At 41.0% G+C, this 22,548-nt stretch overlaps 1 protein-coding gene across 1 annotated transcript in view; it reads left to right on the forward strand.

Annotated features, from left to right (window-relative positions):
* Positions 1 to 6,813: 6,813 nt before the first annotated feature.
* The window catches only part of LOC103723802 (protein ACTIVITY OF BC1 COMPLEX KINASE 7, chloroplastic-like), a 41,037-nt gene continuing 25,302 nt past the window's right edge, over positions 6,814 to 22,548 (forward strand). The window contains 10 exon segments of the mRNA XM_008814840.3: positions 6,814 to 6,970; positions 11,850 to 12,450; positions 13,382 to 13,525; positions 14,058 to 14,183; positions 14,821 to 14,908; positions 16,088 to 16,181; positions 18,892 to 18,985; positions 19,124 to 19,178; positions 19,320 to 19,411; positions 21,062 to 21,232. Of these exon segments, the coding sequence (XP_008813062.1) occupies positions 11,878 to 12,450; positions 13,382 to 13,525; positions 14,058 to 14,183; positions 14,821 to 14,908; positions 16,088 to 16,181; positions 18,892 to 18,985; positions 19,124 to 19,178; positions 19,320 to 19,411; positions 21,062 to 21,232 (1,437 nt within the window). The 5' untranslated portion in view covers positions 6,814 to 6,970; positions 11,850 to 11,877.

The raw sequence follows: 22,548 nt of genomic DNA on the forward strand, positions 1-22,548 counted from the left end.
TTGGATTTTTGTGCCCGACTAACAGAATCTGCACTGCATAACGCCTCGAGCTCGGGCCGGGGCACCATTACATGTTCCTGCAGTCGAGGGAGCCCCTTCGACTCGCGGTCGACACTGTAGGGTGCCCCGAACTCGAGCCAAAGCGTTATTGTTCCTGCAGTTGAAGGAGCCTCTTCAGCTCGCGGTCGATACTACAGGGCACTCCGAGCTCTAATTTGAGCGTCATTGTTCCTACGGTCTAGGGAGCCTCTTTGGCTCCAGGACGACACTACAGGGCGCCCTGAGCTCTGGCCGGAAAGTCATTATTCCTACGGCCGAGGGAGCCTCTTCCGCTCGTGGTCGACATTGCAGAGCGCTTCGAGCTCTGGTCAGGGTGTCATTGTTCCTGTGGTTGAGGGAGCCTCTTCGGCTCGCGGTCGACATTGCAAGGCGCCCTGAGCTCGAGCCGGGGCATCATTGCCTGCAGTCGAGGGAGCCTCTTCGGCTCGCGGTCGACACTGCAGGGCGCCCCAAGCTCGAACCGGGGCGTCATTGCCCGTGGTTAAGGGAGCCTTTTTGGCTCGTGGTTGACATTGTAGGGCGCCCCGAGCTCTGGCCGAGGCATTTTTGTTCATGCGGTTAAGAGAGCCTCTTCAGCTCACGGTCGACACTGCAGGGCGCCTGGAGCTCGGGTCGAGGCATCATTGCCTGCGATCGAGGGAGCTTCTTCGATTTGTGGTCGACACTGTAGGGCACCCCGAGCTCGACCCGAGGCGTCATTGCTTGCAGTCGAGGGAGCCTCTTCGACTCGTTGTCGACACTGCAGAACGCCCCGAGCTCGAGCTGGGGCGTCATTGCCTGCGGTCGAGGGAGCCTCTTCGGCTTGCGGTCGACACTGCAGGGCAGCCTGAGCTCGGGCTGGGGCACATTGCTCCTGCGGTCGAGGAGCCTCTTTGACTCGCGATCGACACTGTAGGGTGCCCCGAGCTCGAGCTAGGGCGTCATTGTTCCTACGGTCGAGGGAGCCTCTTCGGCTCGCGGTCGAGACTGCAGGGCGCCCCAAGCTCTGGCTAGGGCATCATTGTTTCTACAATCCAGAGAGCCTTTTCGGCTTGCGGTCGAGCTCGGGCCGGGCATCATTGTTCATGTGTTGGCACCGATCGCATCTTCTTGCGGTCGACATTGCAGCGTGCCTCGAGCTGGGGCGTCATTAGCGTGGCGTTGGCACCGATCGTATTTTCGGACGAAATTCGTTGTGTCCTGTAGTGTTGGCCAATAGTTTCCTTGCCGCAGAATTTTATGCGCCAAGGCTCTACTTCCTTGATGGCTTCAATAGATTCCTTCGTGCACTTCCCTCGTCGCGTAGTCGGCCTCTGAGAGGCAGTGACATTTGTGGAGTGGCGATGTGAACGACTGGCGGTATAGCTTGCTCCTATATATGAGGTACCAAGTCGCTTGGCGTTTAATTTGTCGGGCTTCAAGCTTATCTGCAGGAAAGACTCCATTTTGTAGGAAGTTAATAAGAGGGTCCATCTAGCTCGGCTCGGTTTCTTTGCACATGACTGGTTCAAGATCTTCTGTGCTTGGTGCCTTCAGGTACTCGAGGAAAATGGTATTTGGGAGCTCGTCCAAATTGGACGTCGCTAGCTTTGACAGCAGGTCGGCCCTCGCGTTTTCCGACCTGAAAATGTGCTGAATATCGAAGTTATTTAAAGTTAAAGTGATGTTCCGTACCTTTTGAAGGTATTGCATCATTGACGGCTCTTGAGCTTCGAAATCTCCCAGGACCTGGCTCACCACTAGCTGGGAGTCACTGAAGGCCTTCAGGCGGCGGGCGCTGAGCTCTTTCGCCAACTTTAGCCCTGCAATTAGCGCTTCATATTCCGCCTCATTGTTGGAAGAGGGGAACTCAGAGCGCAGGGCCTGCTCTGCTACTACTCCATCCGAGCTGGTGAGGATGAGGCCTGCGTCGCTGCCCCCGAGGTCGAGGAACCATCAACATGTAGGATCCATGGCTGTCTAGGAGCATCTTCTTCTTCCAGGTAGAGCTTGGCGATGGGTGGGGCTCCTGTTGCAACTCGGCATGGGGTGGACCCCGCCTCCGATGGTTGTTTTCGAGCTCGAGGCTTCAGACTTCGGCGTAGGCTCTCAGGGTGATGGCTTCGCGACAGGCCCTCCGGGCTTAGGGATCAAGCTCGGTGGGAGCTTCGGTAGTGGCGACGCTCTCTTTTGTCGGCCATCGTGCGCTGCCTAGCAGGGGATAACATCACGAGCGTCGTCCTATGGACTCGTGCCCACGAGGAGGGGTTGCAGGCTGAGCTCCCACCTGCTGCAGGCCTTGGATGACCACGGCGAGTGTTGGGACTTGCTGGACGAGCAGACTGAACTGCTCTGGCAGGACATGAGAATTTGATTCGTCGGTGCCGCAGGGGGTGGGCTTTGAAGCGAGTTGCCGGGAGTTTGTGGCCGGCGCCTGGATGCATTAGAAGCTCCTTGACTCTTCAACCTCATGATCTCGACTCAGGCCCTTCCTCTAGCGCCAGATGTTGTGGTTGAAATTTAGCCTGAGGGTGACCATGCTGGAGGAAGCCGAGAAGACGCCGGCTAGGATGGAGAAAGGGAGCCACCTCCTGCGCACCGGCGTACCTGTACAAAGCCTTGACCGGAAATTTCGGCGAAGGCCCTCCGATGGTTAAGTTAGAGTTGATCTAGAGTTTAGGAAAAGTTTTTGAGTGTCTTTTATGGCCTCCTATGGCTTTTTCATGGCTTTTCAAGGGCCTTTTCCTACCCCCTTTTTATAGAGTGGGGATCTCGGTCATTACCTAAAATTTTGGGCCGAGCTGTGATCAGCTGGTCATTAACCGTTACCTGAAATCTCGGGATTAGCTGTGATCAGCTGGCCATTAGTTGGAGGCGGCGCAAATCACGTTGATCAATCCCGCGGGCGAAGGATTCAGAATATATCTTTCCAGATTTGTTTGAATATGGACTTAAAGGATCTGTGGGATTTTCAGCGGAATCAAGATTGACAGAGCCGAAGTCAGCTTGGCCTTCAGCGAGATTCGAGGTCGGCCTGGCCCCTGGCCAAAGTCGGTTCGGCCTTTAACAGGGTCCGAGGTCGGCCTGGTTTTTAGTAGGACCGAGGTTTGACTTGCTCGGCTCTGAGGTTTGATCGGCAGAAATTGGATGGTTCCGCATTATTTTCCTAACGTTGCACCAACGTCCCTCTCTAATTTTGTTTCGCGAAAGCGAGAGCTTGTATTCAGCCTCCGGCGTGATTTAGATGACAATGACTTCCACGTATAGACAGGGACGAGGCACGACACTAGTCGACAAAAGTTGGGGATTTAGAGGATACTTTTATTCTTAGATGTGACGTGAAAGGACCTGCTCTTGGGACTTTCTTTTCCCGCCCGGAAGCGGGGAATGAGGTCTCCATGCTTAACCCATAAAAAATAATAAAATGATTGAATTTTGGTCCATTGGTTTCATAATCCTGCTAGATTTCACGGCATTATTGAAACAGATCTTAAACAAGTCAAAAAAAAAAAAGAACACCGCAAAATTTTCTATCTTTTCAATAGGCGATGCTTGACGTATTCAACAAGTCGGGACGTAGACAAAATAATATCTCAACAAGAACTTGAGAGGCTCTTGTAGGACCACCGGTCTTTCTTCTTTAGAAAAAAATAATATATCTTATAAATCTTTTTTTATATATCAAAGCTATTTTCTCTTAATGTTTTTATGCTAACATAGCTGATCATAGATATCTAATCCATTAATCTGTTGATTTCCTAATTTATAATTTATTAAAATTTTTATTTATAAAATAATTAAATTCTTTCATCCTCCCCCTTGTAATTCCAACCCTCTCTCTATCTTTGAACTCCTATAACTGGGTAAAGGACCAATTTAAGGAGGTTTTGCCCCTATCTCCATAGTTAAAGATTGGTCTTGTTTTTAGGGTGGATATATCATGCATATGGGGAGAGCAGCGTGGAAGTTGCTGGATCATTACTTTGGACCGGGTTAGTTGCGAACTAAGTAGAAGATATCTCGCCGTTTAGACTCATAGTCCAGATGTAGGGGTTAAGTGAACCTATATGCTATAATTTTATTTCATTGTTTTGGTTGAATAAAAACTTATATCGCAGCTTCGTTCCCTTCAGTTGTCATTTTGTCCTGTTTCAGTTTATAAAAATATTTATAAAAAAAATAGAACGACAATTTTATCTTTATCAGAAAATTCGAAATATCTTACCATTTATAAAGTGAAATTGTAAAGAGAAAGTTCTTTATTAAATGTATTTTATTTTTTTTCATGTATTTACTATGCTTATTCTTTCAACTCAAAGAAAGGTTCTTTTGTTATATAAAACAACCTTATTTTTCTAACGTTGTACCAACATTCCTACCGAATTTTATTTCGCGACAGGGAGGCGTGATTTAGATGGCAATGATTTCCACGTATAGACAGGGACGAGGTACGAGACTAGTCGACCAAAGTTGTTGTGGTCCCTCTTCATTTGGGACCACATAATTTTAAATAGTAAAAAAAAAAAAAGAATGGTAGTTTTCTTTCTCAAAACCGCTTGGGCTTGCTGGAGTGCCGCAATAGATAGCGGAAAATTGGAAGAACAGGAAGACGCACGGTGAAAATATAGAAGAATTTTTAAAAAATAAGTACTATTTTGTAGGATGATCGGATAACTGATTTTATTCTGCTTTTGATAAAATTTCAGTTCTTGTTTCAGATATTAAGAGTTACAAATTGGATGGTTGGATCTTCGAAAGATCTTCTCTATTTAGTATTTCAAGCATCCATATTTAGTGAGATCCATCTTTTATTTTGTTATTTGTTGTTGAAATTAGAATTTTCTTATTGTGGAAGTTAGATTCAATTTTAATGATGTTTATATAATACCCAGCCCAACGAATAAAAAACTGGGCCTGGATCACTTGACCCGTCTAGATGTAAGAATTGGAGTAGGAGATGGGGAAAAAAATGATAGAGTCGTGTTCGACTTAGAGTAGGAGACAGACTCCTCTTTTATGTCGCAAGAAAATGTTGCAAATAGATACGCGGCCATAAAGACTTTGTCGCAAGATGATGCATGACATACTGCAAAAAGATGCGCGGTATCATGATCCTGCCACAGAAAAAATGTAACCATAACTCATAGTTGACGAGATGAACTTGATGATTTAAAAGAATTTAAATTCATGAACTTGATGATTTCAAAGAATGTGGGGCGAGTTCTCCATAAGTATGTGGCAGCTGCTGCAACTTTCGGCTCGCGATCTCGGGTCGGGGCGAGTTAGTTTATGTAGCCTCTAGTTCAAGATTTGTCAAACTGGGTCGAACCGCCCAATCGCCCAGTATCAAGCCAACCTGGTAAGGGACCGGGTCAGTTCCTCTATTTTTTTCGAAACCGTCTCCTAACCGACCGAAACCGATTTTGAACTGATAAGAACCGAGTGGAACCAGTGCGAACCGTCCAAACCGGCCCCCGTCCCCCCTCTCTTCCTTTTATTTTAAAGGCTGGTTGGAAAGGAATTTGGTATAATTGAAGAAGGATCCAACCCTAAATAAGTATACTTTCTCTCGCCTATTTCATTTTTTTTTTTTTTTGGACGCCAAAAAATATCTTGAAATATAGAAAATAAGGAAAGATTATGCCATTTTTTTATTATGATTTGATTTTATGATATGCTGTAGATCCATGGATGATCTACATGATTGCCAGAAAGAGAGTAGAAAATATGAGATCACTGTTTATTGAGACACAACCGCAGGGTGGTTTTCAATTCACCGGTGAGTCTCAGTTTAAGTATGCTACACAGGATAGGAATAATGGTGCATGATCTGATAGAGCCCGCGAGGATACGATTGCATATAAAAGATAGGCTCAATCTTGTTGGACTCTACACGCTACCTCTCCGGCATGCGTAAAATGTTGCGTAACTGCAAGCACCATCACTGCTGGTTCCACTCGTCGATCGATACTGAATCAGGAGTTTCTGCTCAACTCACCTTCAGTCTCTTCCTCTCAACTCATCCTCTTGACTCTACGGTCCCTCTCCAGCAGCCTGAACCTAGTGCAGAATGGCGACCACCATATGCTGGATGGATCCAACCCTTTCCTCTCTATTTCTTCTCATTTTTTCTCCCAAATTCTTGCTTCTCCCCTGCCATCCACGGCGCGCCGACATATCCTCTACTGACCGCCTCTCTCTAATCAAAATTGGAGGTGAAATTTTGTGCCGGAAATTTATTTTCTTTTTCCTGCTGCTTCTTTACTTTCTCTTTTGGATCCATACTGAAACGGTGAGATCCCATTCCCAACCACCCTCTTGGATCCAATTTCAATTTTTTTTTTTATTGTTTGATAATATATATATATATATATATATATATATATATATATATTATATTCCTTCAAATTCAAACCTCATGCAGCTAAAAAAAAAGGTGCGCAACTATTCGTGTAAACATTCGTATACCATTGATAGGTTCGCAGTGGAAATCCAGCGCCCCAAAACGTGGATGCGCGATACAATCAGATCAGAGGATGTCTATTACGCTTACATACGACGTACGATATTTGTGCCCTAGAAGCGCTCGCCCTTGCTGACACTTGGCACCGTTAAGATCGCGGTACTTGGCGTCCCGCACACCAATTGTAGGATAGATAGTCGGACACGCGACCGCCAACGGCGACAGATGGTAGTTGGAATGCGGTAACCCAAATTTTTTTAATTGATAGATCCGCATGAACTATGTGGGCACGTGGAAGAAAGCTTTTGACGTCGACCAATAGCGTGCGGGGGCCGTTGATTAGGCCCTCCCCGTCTGTGTCTTCGGGTCTCCTGTGCCTTCCTTTTTCCCTCCCACTCTTCCATCGATCTTGTTCTGTGCTCTGGTTCGTTTTCCTTTTACCGCGAGCGGGGAGAGACCAAGGAAGAGAGAGCTCTCAGGGGTGCCTAGGTGATTGTATCGAACTTTCTTTTTCTGATCTTTCCCTGCGTTCTTTTTTCGATTTCTTGATGCCATGGCTAGTGTTCTTGACTTCGGTTCATGGGATTGTAAACATGAGAACAAATCGATTCTTTTCTTTTTCTTGTTTTCGCGTTCGGTGGATTGATATGAACCGAAATCTTTTTTGTTGGCCGGTTATGTTTTTGGGGTTGTCGGAGTTTAGTGTCTTGCGAATCGTTCTTCTTCCTACGTACCTATCATAACTGGGGATAGTTTGTTGTTTACTACTGAAATTGCTGCTTCTTGTGCCGCGTATCATACGTAAGGAAAGATTGTTCATGGATATGGATGATAGTGTTCAAGTGATTGGATCCAAGCATTTTTATCCTTCTTTGTTCCTCTATTCTTGTTTTCTTGATGTCACAGTTTGTGATTTGAGGGAAAAAGATCACAAGCTAAGATCACTGCAACCGCATAATCATTGAAACTCTTTTTACAAGCATGCAAGGCATCTCTTCACGATATCATAAAACAAGCAGTAGAATAAATAATCAATTAAATAACTTCTAAAATTTAAATCTAAACTTTAATATCTTACCAGATCCAACGATATTCAAAAGATTTTACATTAAATTTTAGTAAAATTTTAGTCTGAAATAAAGAGACCAAAGTTCTCCTTTACTCACTATTTTTTTTGGGTACATCGGCGACTCACACCTAACGAGTGTGATCCTTTACTCACTCTTCAAAACATATCCCCATGCTAGTTTAATTCTCAAAATCTGTAAAAATAATAAAATATATAATAATGAATTAGACAACCTAATAAGTAATGGATACTTTAACTAGATTAATCAAATAATAAATTAAATAATTATTTATAGAAAATAAGTATATAGAATTTATTAGTTCAAAACTAAGTCTAAATATACAGTATTATCAAAATATCATACATGCCAAATTCAGTCTTTTTCAAAATTCAAATTTCATTCATAAATCAAAGTTCTTTCAAAACAATACTAACATCTCATTAGTCATGAGCTATGACCATATTTTTCTTGTGGCAGGATCATCATATTATGCATCTTCTTGCAGCGAAATCCTTTGAAACCACGTATCTTCTTATGGTGTGCTACGTATCTTCTTGAGATATAAATTTTTTAGAACTAATCAAGTGCCAATGTATTAGCCTCTATTTGTGAGGTCCACAACATAATCAGGCTGGGAGTTTAAAATAATCATGTAGTTCTTATATCTCAGTTCGACAAAAATATAAAAAATCATGCAGTATCAAAATCGATCAAGTATAATCCATAATAAGTTCAATATTTTCGATCATGCAACATCATAATATTTCAAAAAAAAAGCATATATACTCAATAATAAAATACTATGCTTTATAAACCACAATACGACTCAACATTCAATGAAAAAAATATTTTATAATTTATTGATAAATCTAGAAAAAGTGAAGCATTATTTACCTCACAAGTACTCTGACAAATTCAAATAATTTTAAATTTTTTTCCCTCAAAATCTCCCTTATAAATCATATCATACTTCCCTTTTGGGGGACATCTTCTTGTTTAGGCATTTTTCTTACATAGTTCCAACTCCAACAATCAAAGAATATCGATGGAAAATTAAAATAATGATGAAAAAAATATGGAAAAAAGATAGAGGAGGGACTGGGCTGGCTAGGCGATAGTGCCTGGCAACCTAGATCGGTCCAGTCAAAATAGTGAAGTTGATCAAATTATAAATTATAAATCAAGTTAGGGTAAATAAATTAATAGAGATTGATGACAATAGAATTTAATTGTGCGTGAAACAAAGGCCAAGGTGGGCCTGATACGCTGCTTTTAGGGGCAAGACCCTTGTCGTGATCATCATAGGTGGGGAGAGGGACATTCTAGGATCCATTGATAGCGAAGAAAGGCGAAGAAAGCAGAGGACGAGAGAGAGAGGCGAGGTCTCTCTCTCGCTCTCTCTCTCTTTTGCCCTTTTCCTTTTTTTCTTCCTGTTTGTTTTCCCGGGGCAAAACGGGGAGCATACTGTGGCCTCTTTCTAAAACAAAGAGTGGGAAGGGAAGGGGTGGTGATGGTGGTAAGGGGGCGATAATTCCGCCCAAGTTGCCCGGGTTCGAAACGCGCGGGCGTCGATTAAAGTAGGGGACCGGATGCCCCACGCCCGGCTGGCTTGTTGGCGGTTATGCTTTCCTTCCACTTGTATTGAGGTGGCGCTGGGGTGACGTACCCACACGTGAGGCGGTGAACCCAGTGGGGTGAGCCCACGGGTCGGGGAGGGTATGCGAAAACTAGCTGCCTGCATCGAACATTCCCTGGTGGAAGGGGGCCCAGTAATGGGGCTGCTACGCGGGTGGGCTGGTCCCTCCCCCTCCCCTCCTATTTTTGATCAAAAAAAAAAGGGGTGGTGATAGTCCGGCGAGGTGCGGCGGCACAGCCGGAGGTCCGGCAGCAAGCAGTAGCGACGAGCGGTTGATGAGAGATAAGGGGGAAATAGGAAACCAGGCCGAGCAGAGGCGTCCTTTGGCTCGGTGGATCCTGATACCCAGCTCGCTCGCCGGCGGCTGGGGCTCCGATGACGGCCATGGGCCGACGCAGGGGACCTGCCAGAGACTTCGGCAGTAAGCACCGATGGCAAGGATGGTTGGAAAAAGAATAAGAGAAAGAAAACAAGGGCGGTGTTCTTGGCTCGATTTCCGGCAATTCCTCGATGGAATCCGACCGGTAATGGTTCAATAGAGAAGGAGGAAGGCCGGAGAAGAAAATATATACGGTTGGGGTGCTTCATATCTCGTCTCCGGCAAGGTTTTGCTGGGGCGGCGATGAGCCCAGTGACGGCACAGCGGACGGCGGCAAAAAGTCCAAATAAACGAGAGAGAGGGAGGGAGGCAGAATGCCTCTCGAGAGAGGATGGTATTGTGGCTAAAATAGCCGGCGAAGCTCGCCGGTCTTTGAGGTTGAGAATGAGACATCTGTCTCCATCTCGATTTCGAACAGGGCTCTGCCCCGATTCTTCTTTGGAACAGGCTTCGGGCCTCCTTCTTCTCTCCAGGCTGGGGCAATGAGTCGCGCCGCCTTAACGTGAGGCTACGCCTCATAGGGTGAGAAAGAGACCGCACAGGGTCAGAAAGAAAAAAGGATTTCAGTTCGTAGGGACCGCGAACACTATAAAATCAGTCCCTGGCTTCTCCTTTCCTTCCTTTTCCTTCTCACAGATAGATACAGATGGAGATATGATAAAAGATTGATTCCTCGTCCTCCTCGGCTCCTCCTTCCCCTTTTCCTTTTCTCTCTCATTATGCTGGATTGATGTAGATTGAAATAGTTTTTGTTAGCCAGTTAGATGTCTACATTCGAGGTTTTCTTGGGGCATAGAGTTTTGTGGATTGGAAGTTTTTCCCCTTATAAGAGGTCCTCTATAGATTGTTCTTCCTATGTATTGTGAAACTGGAGATGGTTTGGTGGGTATCTAAATTAGAGCCAACCTTGGTTTGGATGTTATAGTGGTTGTGATGAGTTATAGGCCTTATTTGGTAGAGCTTTTTGAAGTAGAGCTTTTATAAAAAGCTATTTAATATTTGGTAACTATATTTCTAAAATGTTGTGTAACTTTAATATGTGTTTGGTAAACAAACTGAGAGAGTACTTTTGGTATGACAAATGATCATAAAGGACATTGCATAATATTATACAACAGAGCATAATAAAATATAATATATATTAATACATAAATATATAATATAGTATAATAATATTGCAATATAATATATTATTATTATAATATAGTAATATAATATTATATAATATAGCATAATAATATAACATAATTTGATATTATATAACACAACATATCAATTTATTATAATATAATAATATTATATTAAATTTATAGTATAATACAATAATAAAGATATAAAATAGTATAATTATCATCATTATATATTAATAAATATAAAAGGGACATTTTTTTGTAATTATAATATTTTATCATGGTTATTTTGGTCAAAAAATAATAAATCAAAACAACTTTCGATGCATGCTAATAGTACTTTTTAGAAAAGGCTCCATTTCCAAGAAGCTGTTTTAGCTTTCTCGCAAAGCTTAAATAACTTTCCGAATTTTTTATCAAACACCTCTATTTCATCCACAAATACTTTTGGAGGGTCAGAAAGATCAGAAAGTACTTTCTGACGTACTAAAAGCTATGCTAGATGGGTTATTTCTTCCTGTTCAATACATTTTGTAATGAGGGACAGATTGTAAATGATGCTAAGACAGAATTTCGCTTCTAGGAGGTCAGAGGTGATTGGATTAAAGTGTTTTTATCTTTTTTCTTCTCCATTTCTACTTTTTTTTGTTTCTTGAAGTCGTGGTTTGTGATTTGAGTTAGAAGGCTACATGATTTCAATTACGAGGAATCATACATTATAAAGATTAGTTCTTTTATTTTCTTTTCTTTCCTTCTCTTACTGTCTCATCTTGTTGGTCTGGTGCAGATTGGAATAGCGGTCTAGCAAGTTAATTTACTAGCTTTTAGCTTTTTTCCTTTTAATCTAGGCGGAAACTCTCACAACTCTGTTTCAGTCTGAGTTCTTCAATCCTTTTGTAAATCATCCTCCTCCATCAGTTACGCAAACATATAGTTTCTCTTTTATCAGTAAATTTTGGTGGTAGTCTCCGACTACTTCCATTTCCATCAAAAAAAAAAAAAAAATAAATTCTGACAGGTGATTTTTGTAATTATTCCAATAGTATTCTTATATTAAATTTTATGCACAAAAAAAAGTGTCATGAAGAGTTGCCTTTGTTTTAACTTTTTTCTTTTACCCTCCTGAGTGTGTATATTTGGATATTGTTTACAGGGCCTCCGACCTCAGGTCCTGATCTCTGATGGCGGCAATACTGGCTTCAGATAGCTGCTTCCATCGTTGCTTTAAGCATGTAGATCAAGGACGACTAATAAATGACCGTTTTAGTTTCACTGGGTCCATCTCCAGCCCGAAATTCTCAAGGTTGGAAGCATCGGCAAACAGTTGCACATCAACAAAAACTCTTCCTAGGTTTCTAGTGGAAGCATGTCGGATGGGAGCTGGTAGGTATGGCGCTGGACGGGATACCAAGATGGTCTCAACGAAGGAATTGATGAGAAGCAAGGGTGCTTCTCGTCAAAAGCTAGGGTCAGTGAATGGGTCAAAGGTAGCTGCTGATGGAGCGAAGCTGGTTAAAAGGGACCGGACATCATCTGCTCTTGCTAAAACTCAGAAAAGGACTTTTCAGGAGATTCCTTTCACGGATGAGTTAAAAGTTCTGCCTTCAGAGGAGGGTTTCAGCTGGGCCGAGGACAACTACAGTGCCTGGCGAAGGACTATAGACATTTGGATATTTTTGCTCACTTTACGCCTGCGGGTTCTCTTTGACAATGCGAAATGGGCATACCTCGGTGGATTTACGGAGGAGGAGCAGGTATGCTTTAAAACCTCAGTGACAACTTATCTTCTTGCTAGTTGGATCACCGTAGTGTTGAATAGTAAAACTCATGTTTTCATGGTGTTAAGATCCTTTTAAGGGGTTCACAAGGTATGTGCCCAGATCTCTAGCAAACTTCTGTTATATCGCGAGTTAAAAAACTGGAGAACTGTGAGGACCCGTGCGGATGTGTGTTTAGTTCCACATCGACTATTCGCTCGGTAGATCTTGGGTGCTTATACAAGATCAAGAAATCCAAAGAATACCTTTTAGCTAGTCTTTTTGGGTGAAGTTCTGAGTTATTATAAATAGTATTAGATCGGGCCATGACCTATGTAGACTAAGAGATACTGCAGCACGAGTATATTTGAGCTGACCACAAGCTGATCGTAGTGTTTGTGATTGGATTTAAATAATTTGGGGTTTAGAGTTTAGGGTGTAGGAATCTGATGAGGACGCTGGAGCTTAATTAGAGGGAGTGTGTGAGGACCTGTGCGGTTGTGTGTTTAGTCTCACATCGCTTATTTGCTGAGTAGATCTTACGTACTTATACAAGATCAAAGAACCCAAAAACACCTTCTAGCTAGTCTTTTTGGGCGAGATCTAGGGTTGTAACAAGAACACTCTGCACTGCTTAGTAAATTACCACATCATGATAACGGGATCTTTAAGTCCAAATCTAACATCACCACCTTCTAAATTAACTTTGCTCCTTTTCTCATGTGGAACTTTTGATACTAAAGGCATATAAAAAATATGTTTTTTACTACTCTCTCTTAATTCATTTTTCAGATATTGGTGGAAAAATTTTGTCCGGGTACCTTATGTCAATTTTGGTTATTTTGACTCTTGATTTTGATTTTTATACTTGAAAGTTCTGGTTTTATATAATTATGTTTGGATTTTGAATAAGCATCTCCTTATACAGAAAATCAGAAGGCAGAAAACTGCTTCATGGTTGAGAGAACAAATTTTACAACTTGGGCCAACTTTCGTCAAATTGGGGCAGTTTTCTTCAACAAGATCTGATTTATTCCCCAGAGAGTTTGTAGATGAGCTTGCAAAATTGCAGGTATTTGTCGTATAGTCATCATTTTGTTGTATATTCATTGTATAACATAGAAATCACTCTGCCACTGATTTCGCTTGTTTTATCAATTTGCGATAGTGAAGAGGGTAATGCGGTCTACATGGTGTATATACTACTTTGCAGTTAAGCAGATTGGTTGTCCATCCATTGAAATCTGGTCATACAAACTCTTGACTTCTGTTTTGTGTTGTCCATGTATTAGTTTTTATTCTATTCCTTTGGCATATACATATACATACATACATTTATATATATATATATATATATATATATATATATATATATATATATATATATATATATATATATATGTAGTCTATCCTCTCAATTTGGATGCATCAATGATTATTGTTTTCCATGTTGAATGGCTGTTTGTCTCAGATATTTGGTCTGTAGTAGCATCTTTTAAGCAACCTAACCCCCCATCCACATGCACAACCAGACTCACATGCTCACCCATCCACCTATAAAGTTCTCATGGCAACCTCCTGAAGTTTATTTACCCTTTATGCAGGATCGTGTACCTGCATTCTCACCTGAAAAAGCAAGAGCTTTAATACTAAGCGAGTTGGGTTCTCCAGTCGATCTATTATTCAAGGAGTTTGAAGATCGACCCATAGCTGCAGCTAGTCTTGGCCAGGTGCTTGCTCCATGCAGTGGCAACTCTTATTCCTGACATTAAATTTCAACTTCAGTCAATTCTTGCTCCACAATGCTACGGTGAAAACTTAATGGATTTTCGTATCACTTGTTTTGTATTCTATGTTTTAATTTTATTTTTATTTTTTGTCTTGGAAAATATTTGTATTCTAGTTAGAGAAGAAAGGCTTTGGTGACAACGCATGACAGTTCGTGCCCACAGAAAGATGTTTTTCTTTTAAGTGTTTTTAGCTCGATAGCAGTCAAAAAATGCCCAAAAATGCATATAGACATGGTTACATACATGCAAAGATACACAAACACACATAAATGCGTATATAAGTATGTAGACACATGTGCACACATAAATTTTCTGCTTCTAATTGTAAAATAATATCATTAGCACCTCTTTAGTTTTGAAGTGGTTCCCTAACTGGATTGATAATCTAATCTGCTTCTCTGCTTTGCATATTGCAGGTTTGGGCCTTCCCTTGGAACTAAGACCAGTGATTGAATCTTGCTACCTTCTTATGCATTTAGTCCTCTTTTTTGACCACTAAACATTCTTTAATTGTAAGGCAAAGTTTCCGAGGATTTCTCAGATCTCTGATTTGACTCTATAAATGTTTTTCCCCTAGGTGCATCGAGCGATCCTGCATAATGGAGAGAAAGTTGCTGTTAAAGTTCAGAGGCCAGGTCTCAAAAACCTTTTCGATATTGATTTAAGTAAGAGAACCAAACCCTTTAGCATCATGATAATTTTGACGTCATGGTTGCTAGATGTGATGAAACTTTCACGGAGAGAATGAGGTGTCACGACATATTATATTGTGCATACACTAGTATGAACATGTTTTCTTGCTGTTAGTCTAAGCGTTCGCTCATTCTCTGCAATGATGCTTATGATATAGAATACATACATGGTTTCAATACATGCAAACCTTAGCATGGTGCTTTACTTGTAGAATGTGTGTCCTTTTGCTGCTATTTATATTTATCTTTATGTCCCCTCAAAACTTGCTGCTTTTTTACATATCAAAGTTTATTTCTGCTTTCTTGTTACTCCTGTAAAGGTTTGACTAATGGTTCTTGTGCTTCTTGGTGCAAAATTATGAAGAAGAGGTATTTCAATTGTGGATGCGCATGAATCTAGTTGCCAAAATATTTGATCTTTAGTTGTATTTTAGTCAAGGTCTGCTGAACCGACCGGTTCAGCCTATACCATACTGGTACCGGCCTCCACCGGTATGGTACGGCCATGGTATCTTTGGGGTCGGAACCGAATGGTTCTTTGCTTGTACCGGTGCGAACCGCACCGGTGCTCATAGGAAAGAAGGGGGAAAGAGAGGAGAAGAGAGGAGGAGAGAGGGGAAGAAGACCTCTCTTGCGCTACCGGGTCTCTTTCTTCCTCCTGAGCACCTCGCGGGGAAGACGACCTCCCTTGCTCGCGGGAGAAAGGAGAAAGAGAGGAGAAGAGAGCAGGAGAGAGGGGAAGAAAAGAGAGGCTCGGGAAGAAGAAGAGGAGAAGGGTAAAAAAAAGAAAAAGAGAGAGAGAGAGGCTGAGGGATGCCCGCGCGTGGGCGCGAGTGGGGAAACGCACGCTGACTCACGCCCGTGCGCATTCCACTTGGTGCAAACTGCGGTCCATGCGCGGGGAATCACGCGCCCCACGCGGGGCAGCGAGCCCATGTGCTGCCCTGCGTGGGCTTTTAATGCCAGTCGCATAACGCGGACGCGCGCGCGTCCGTGCTTTTTTTTTTTTTTTTCCGGAACCGGTTTCAACCAGTACCGGTCTCCACCGGTACATCGGTTCGGTCGGTTCCGCGTACCTTGGTTTTAGTTCAATGAGATTTCTATATGTTATTGTATTAGTTACTTCAAATATTATGCCTCTTTTTTCCCCAGGAAATTTGAAATTAGTAGCTGAGTATTTTCAGAGAAGTGAGACGTTTGGAGGTCCTACAAGGGATTGGATAGGTATATATGATGAGTGCTCCAAGTAAGTATTTCGCTCCTTTGATTTCCCTCGATGCTGTTGAAACTATGACTGGGATTGTTGTCTCTAATCCTGCTATGACTGTTGTTTTATTCTAAGCATTTATGATTCTTAATTGGATGCCATCAGCATCAAAGGTTTCATATGCCACTGATATTTTTAGTAGTCAGAATTTTGTTTCGTGATTTGGTAATAAGGGATATCATTTTATTGTACTTTTATTTTTTTTGTACAAGTTTCATGATTCTCTATTCTGATATGCAAAATGTCTACTCCCTTTCACCTTATGTTAATTCACCACTAAACCTCTAGATCTTGCTAAATCAGTCAAAGAATATCATCTATGCCACGTCTGTTTCTTTTGTAATACTGGATAAAAATATGGCAATCATCCATGCTGTTCTCGATTGCTGAAGATGCAATTTCATTTTATTCTTTCAAAAGTCAAGGGTCCTCGCTTAGAAAGCTAGAATCTTTTGGAGGAATTGATAAATGTAATTCCAATTAATGAAGGGATGTACTATCAAATAGATCCTATTTCAATGATGTTGTTATGATGAGTCTTGGTTGAGCAATGGTTTCTTGATGAAATTGTTCTCATAGAACCATAATTATAGCCAAACTTCGTAGCGTAGTACAGAAAATATGTAATGTAACATAGAAAATCTTAAACTGAGTTTGGTTTAGGCTAAAAGCTTGCATTGGAGACATCAGCAGTAAAACTGAAAATATAAACCTTATTTTGAAACTGAATCTCTCTTCTGACACATGATTTTTTGTGCATCTTAGCCATCTTATGGATGAATAACTCAACAGAGTCCTAAAGCTACTAGAGAAGTCACTAAATACCTTTTCTGCTCTGAAACATTATCTTACAGAATTGACGCACACTGCTAGATGTAAATATCTGTGATTCAGATTATGCTATGAATCTGATATAAGTATAAATGAATGAACCATAAGTTGGATCAGTAATCTGTTCTCACCATTGTTTTTTCTTCTCTTTTCCCACTGAAGTTTTCTTTGAATCTCATTTTATTCATGCCTTGGGGATGGGCGAGTCACCTCATATGTGACTTCCAATGATTTTTGCATATTCTTTCTGCGTGCAATATCTTCACTAATTGTTTTCTAATGAAGTTAATAAAATTACGACTGTGAAAGTAAAATCAAACTTTACTTTCCATTTTCTCCTATTTCTTATTTTGGTTGCTTTTAGAGCCTAGAGTGTTATGAACATGGTATTGCAGAAAATTTCTGATGTATTTCACTATCTCCACCAACTCTTATTTATTTCAGCAATTGGTATAATATAACCCCCCTTGTCCCTCTTAAAAATTGGTAAATCTTTGTAGACAAGAGGCGAGAGACTTCGTTTGATACTAAGAAAGTCCAAGAATTGAAGTTTTAGCTATTATGGAGAATAGTTGGCATTCTGCTACAATATAACTCCATACCAAAGTTGTTCAATTCCATAGTAAGACCAACCTATGTATCCAAACAAGCCCTAACTAGACATATATCCTAATCTAATGTAGTATCTAAAATACATATGCCAAATGCATCATCTCGTAATGAGGACATAAGTGGTTGATGGTGATGTGGACTTTGAATGCCTATCCCTTTAGGTAACTGTTGTTCTAGATAGGTGCAGTTGTAGATTTGGAATTGGGCTAGGTTGGGTCATGTTTCCATGCAGCTTGGGCCTGGTCTAGAAAATTTTGAATTTCAAGTCTGGAGGCCTTATTTTTTTTCAAATTATACTAGCATGTGTCCAACTCAAGCTTGCCCCGAAGCCCAATTGAGCCGGCCGTCCAAGACTATTTCTATCCGAGGCAAAACAAGAGAGCGAATGCACTGGGGAAGAGAGAGGAGAGAGAGATCGGGAGGGAGGGAGAGATTGAGATTGCAAGGGAGACAGATTGGAAGAGGGGGTGGGGGGTGGGAGAGGAGGCGTGAGAGAGATTGGGAGAAGCTATTAGGGGAGAGGGACGCGCTTGGAAGGGAGAGGGGGGAGAGTGCATAACAGAAAAAAGAGGAGAGGGGATTAGGACGGGCCTTCGGGCTTGGACTGGGTCTACTTCAGGGCTCAGGCTTCAGGCTCATATTTCCGGACCAAGGTCAACTCAAATTCTTCTCGGGCCAAGAAAAGAGGTAAGCAAGTTGCAATATCGCTTTTCAAACTCCCCAAACCTATTATCTTTGCCAGCAAAGAGAGCCTACTGGGAATCACTTTGAGAGAACATGTCAGGGAGTCTCCTATTTCTTCATGTAATTAGTGCTAGTGTGATATCACCTTTAAAATTTTACAAGCTGCTTTGGTGTTTTTTCTGCTTTACTTAACAAATCATTGGATATATATATATATATATATATATATATATATATATATATATATATATATATATATATATATATTATTGTCTTCATGCTAGTTTGAAGACTATTTCTCAGATATAATGCTTTGAGGAAGTTAAGAATTTTTGCATTTATCTTCAATTTAACTAATTTTGACCTTTTTAGGTGCTCTAAGGATTTTTCCCCCTTTTCTGATTTGACCATCCTTGCAGTATTTTGAACCTCAGGATTCTTTTTTGTTTATATTTATCTCTTTCTTGCATGAATGAATGAACCAGCTTTGATTTCCTAATGGTGTATGTAACTTTGTTCTCCTATAATGTGGCCATCCTCGCAATATATTGTGGACTTTCAGGAGTTTGTATCAAGAAATTGATTATATCAATGAAGGAAAGAATGCTGATAGATTTCGTCGAGAATTTAGAAACATAAAGTGGGTTCGTGTACCTGTATGTTCTTGCACTATGAGACCTTTTCATTTAGGTTTCTGCTTCCTTCTCTTGAAGAAACTCTTCCTTTATGTCGCTCTTGGTACTGGAATCTCGGATGTTTTTATCTAACAGCATATAATGACTTTTCCTTTGTAGCTCATCCATTGGGATTATACATCTACCAGAGTCTTGACCTTGGAATATGTTCCAGGTTGGTGTTACTGTGTCACTACCTACATGCATAGCCTAAATTGTAACTGGCATTGACTTGATCAAGAAATTACACCACCTTACAAAGCTTTCATTCTGATTGTATGCCTAATTAATTCACTATAATCACTTTATTCAACAGGCATAAAGATAAACAATCTCGATCAGATTGATGCAAGGGGCTTTAGTCATTTGCTGATTGCTCAACGTGCAACAGAATCATACTTGATTCAGGTAAATAATTTCAGTATTCTAGTTGAGGTAACTGGTGAATTTCTTGTTGAGAACTAGGATGGGAGAAATTTCGGCTGAAACCATTTTTGAGGTAAATGGTGAATTTCATTGTCTTTCTTTTTGGTTGTCGGAGTCATGAACAAACTCTTTCAAAAATACAGCCACCCTTTCAACCTTTGCAAGATCCATCAGGTTAATAGGGTAATCATGTCCAAGACCTATGTACAAATCCAAAAGAGGCTGACCAATCAGGTGGCTGATTTGCATGTGTCTGTGAAAGGAAGCAACTGTTTGTACATCCAGATGTCAAAAAGATAAAAAATGGCAGGCTTCTGTTGGTGTTGGGCAGTTTTAAATACAGTTGGTAACCATGGATGATTGCTCTCGGACACAGTTGGGATGCACTCAACTTTTGCGTCACATAGGTGAGTCTGCCTGAGCAAAAAGAAACTCAGTTTCAGCAACCGTATCGCATAGGGAGGATTGAGCCTGCACAACTAGGACCTGAACATGATCATCCTGAATTATTAATCCTCTGCTCGCCAATAGGATGCTCTCCCATACGCCACAGGGAAGAGATACCCAATTTAAGTGTTTAGAGGTGGACTTTATGGGCCATAAGGACCATGGATAACCAGGACCTGCTGGCATGTTAACTAACCTGTGAACCTTAGGAAAAGCAGATATAGCAGCCAAGAATTCATTCACCTTGTGGGCAATCAGTGAGATTGGAGCTCTTCGAAGCTGGTTGATTGTTGCAAAGATGACATCTTTATGGGCTTTCCATAGCTAGCATCCTGTATACGCAGAGTCACTGAGGAATGGTAGATGACATTGATAGTAACTGCTTCAAATCCTGAAGAAGCTGATCAATTGACATCCATTGGGAAGCAAAGGAATTAGTAGGTGAAAGCAGCTGCCAAGTAGAGCTGGCAAATGGACAAGCCAGGAGGACATGATCAAGGTTCTCAAACCGATACCAACACCAGGGACATTTTGAAGTAGAATTAGACACCTCTAGCCGCCTGAAATGCTGGAGGGGGAGAATAATATCTCAACTTGCCTTCACCAAAAAAGATGGCTAGGGACGGCTGCAACTTAGCTTTGTAGACCACACCATGACTATATGTAACTTTTTCCATCTGTATCTTGCATTGTAGGTGCAGTTTCTATCCACTTAGGAGTGTGATTTTCTTATAATTTTACTTATTTTGTTGATAGTTGTTACCTTCTATAACTTTTTCAATTCTATGTCGGGGTGGTTGTGGAGAGGTGGGGTGACTATGACATAGGTAGTGGAGCTATATCTGTGCAACTATATCCAGGCTTTCACTATTACAACCACAGTTGTTTTTTTTTTTTAAAATTTGAAAGTGTTCTGGTGGTCTCCTTGAACATTATTTTTTAACTCAAAATATTTGACTAGATACTGATTTTTGGAATTGATTGCAAGATTTTCTATCAAACAGGAAAGGCAGTTTGTAACCAAATTATGTTGTCCATGTTGTTCACATGCCCTTTTAGGGATCTTATTTTTGTTAATGTCTATCTACCTATAATTTACTGTATATTAATTGTTGGGATATCCTATGAAATTAAGGATCATAATAGACTATAATGCTAACATGCTGCTATTTTCTGCTAACTCAGATACTGAAGATTGGCTACTTTCATGCTGATCCCCATCCAGGCAATATTGCTATTGACATGGATGGGTCACTCATCTACTATGACTTCGGAATGATGGGAGAAATAAAATCTTTCACTCGGGAGAGATTACTTGAATTGTTCTATGCAGTCTATGAAAAGGATGCAAACAAGGTACCTTTTATTTTTGCACAGTTGTGTTGCATCTCTTTACAAACAATACATAAGTATTTAATAGACAGGTGCTACTCTAAACATTGGATAACTTTCTGATGCACACATTATTAATGTTTGTCATGTTCTTCCTTTTTGCCATTATAGTGTCAGCTTTGCTGACATAAAGTTATTCTTATAGAAAGTGGTCAACACTATACTCTCTCTGTATCTCAGATAATCGTGATTGCCTACATGAAAGATAATGTGTGTAGTTACTGAAACAAGCAGGTTATAAACAGATGTAAACATGACACATGAGGCCATACTAGACAAGCTGCAGATGACTAAGTGCAGTGTCAATGATAGTATCTTGTCAAACTGTTTTTTTGGAAAATATTAATTTTATGATGTCAAATTATAGCTTATTATCACTCACCGACTTGATAACTGCATGACATTAATGCCTTTTGATAATCAGAATTTGAATACAAAAAGACACTTGAAACATAATTTTTTCTGATGAGTATATCACCTTTGAGTTCAGAAGAAATTGTATGTTTATGGTTTCAGTCTGGTTAATGCTCATATACAAGGCCCTGTCTGGATGCTGGTTATATGATGGTTACGGGTGGGTTAGCAGTCTAACCAGCCAAACAAGAGCCTAAAATGGCATGTTAAACTTAACCAGTCAGTGCCCCCAAAAGCAGCCTAACCTGGTTACCTTTACCATTAGGGACGGTGAAATAAGTTAACCATGGGAGCTTCTCTTATCTCCCTTTACTTTTTCACTTTTCTAGAACTTATTCCACTACACTCATAATGTCAACCAAACAATGAATAATTCTGACACTTGTTTAACTGATTAGGGAGCGATTACCAATGGTTTTATTCACGGTATGCCGAACTGCCTGGTTCAGGGCGTATCGAACTGAACCGAGGCAGAATCGGGATAGTTAACCCTTTATTTTTGAAAAATCCGTCAAACCGCTCTGAACTGCTTAGTTCGCACCGGTACATGCTGGTTCGGATCCCCCTCCCGCAATTTTTGAAAAAAAAACAACTGATTTTAACAATCAAAGGCTAAATCCAACCCAAAACAAGGTAAGTTAGCTCCCCTCCACCTCATTTCTTTTTTTTTTATTATTCTTTTTAGCTCCCCCCCAACCTTATTAATGTAGTAAAACTTTTATCTATTTACCCTCAAATAACTATTCACCATCCAAAATCAGTTTAAGTATCTGATATGTACACAACTATTGTCGGGAACCTTCCTATAGTACTTGATATAAACACATGCCTTATGTAATCTCGGTACCGAACCTCATACTAGTACC

The sequence above is a fragment of the Phoenix dactylifera genome, chromosome 1 (genome assembly GCF_009389715.1).
Source record: "Phoenix dactylifera cultivar Barhee BC4 chromosome 1, palm_55x_up_171113_PBpolish2nd_filt_p, whole genome shotgun sequence".
Lineage (NCBI taxonomy): Eukaryota > Viridiplantae > Streptophyta > Magnoliopsida > Arecales > Arecaceae > Phoenix > Phoenix dactylifera.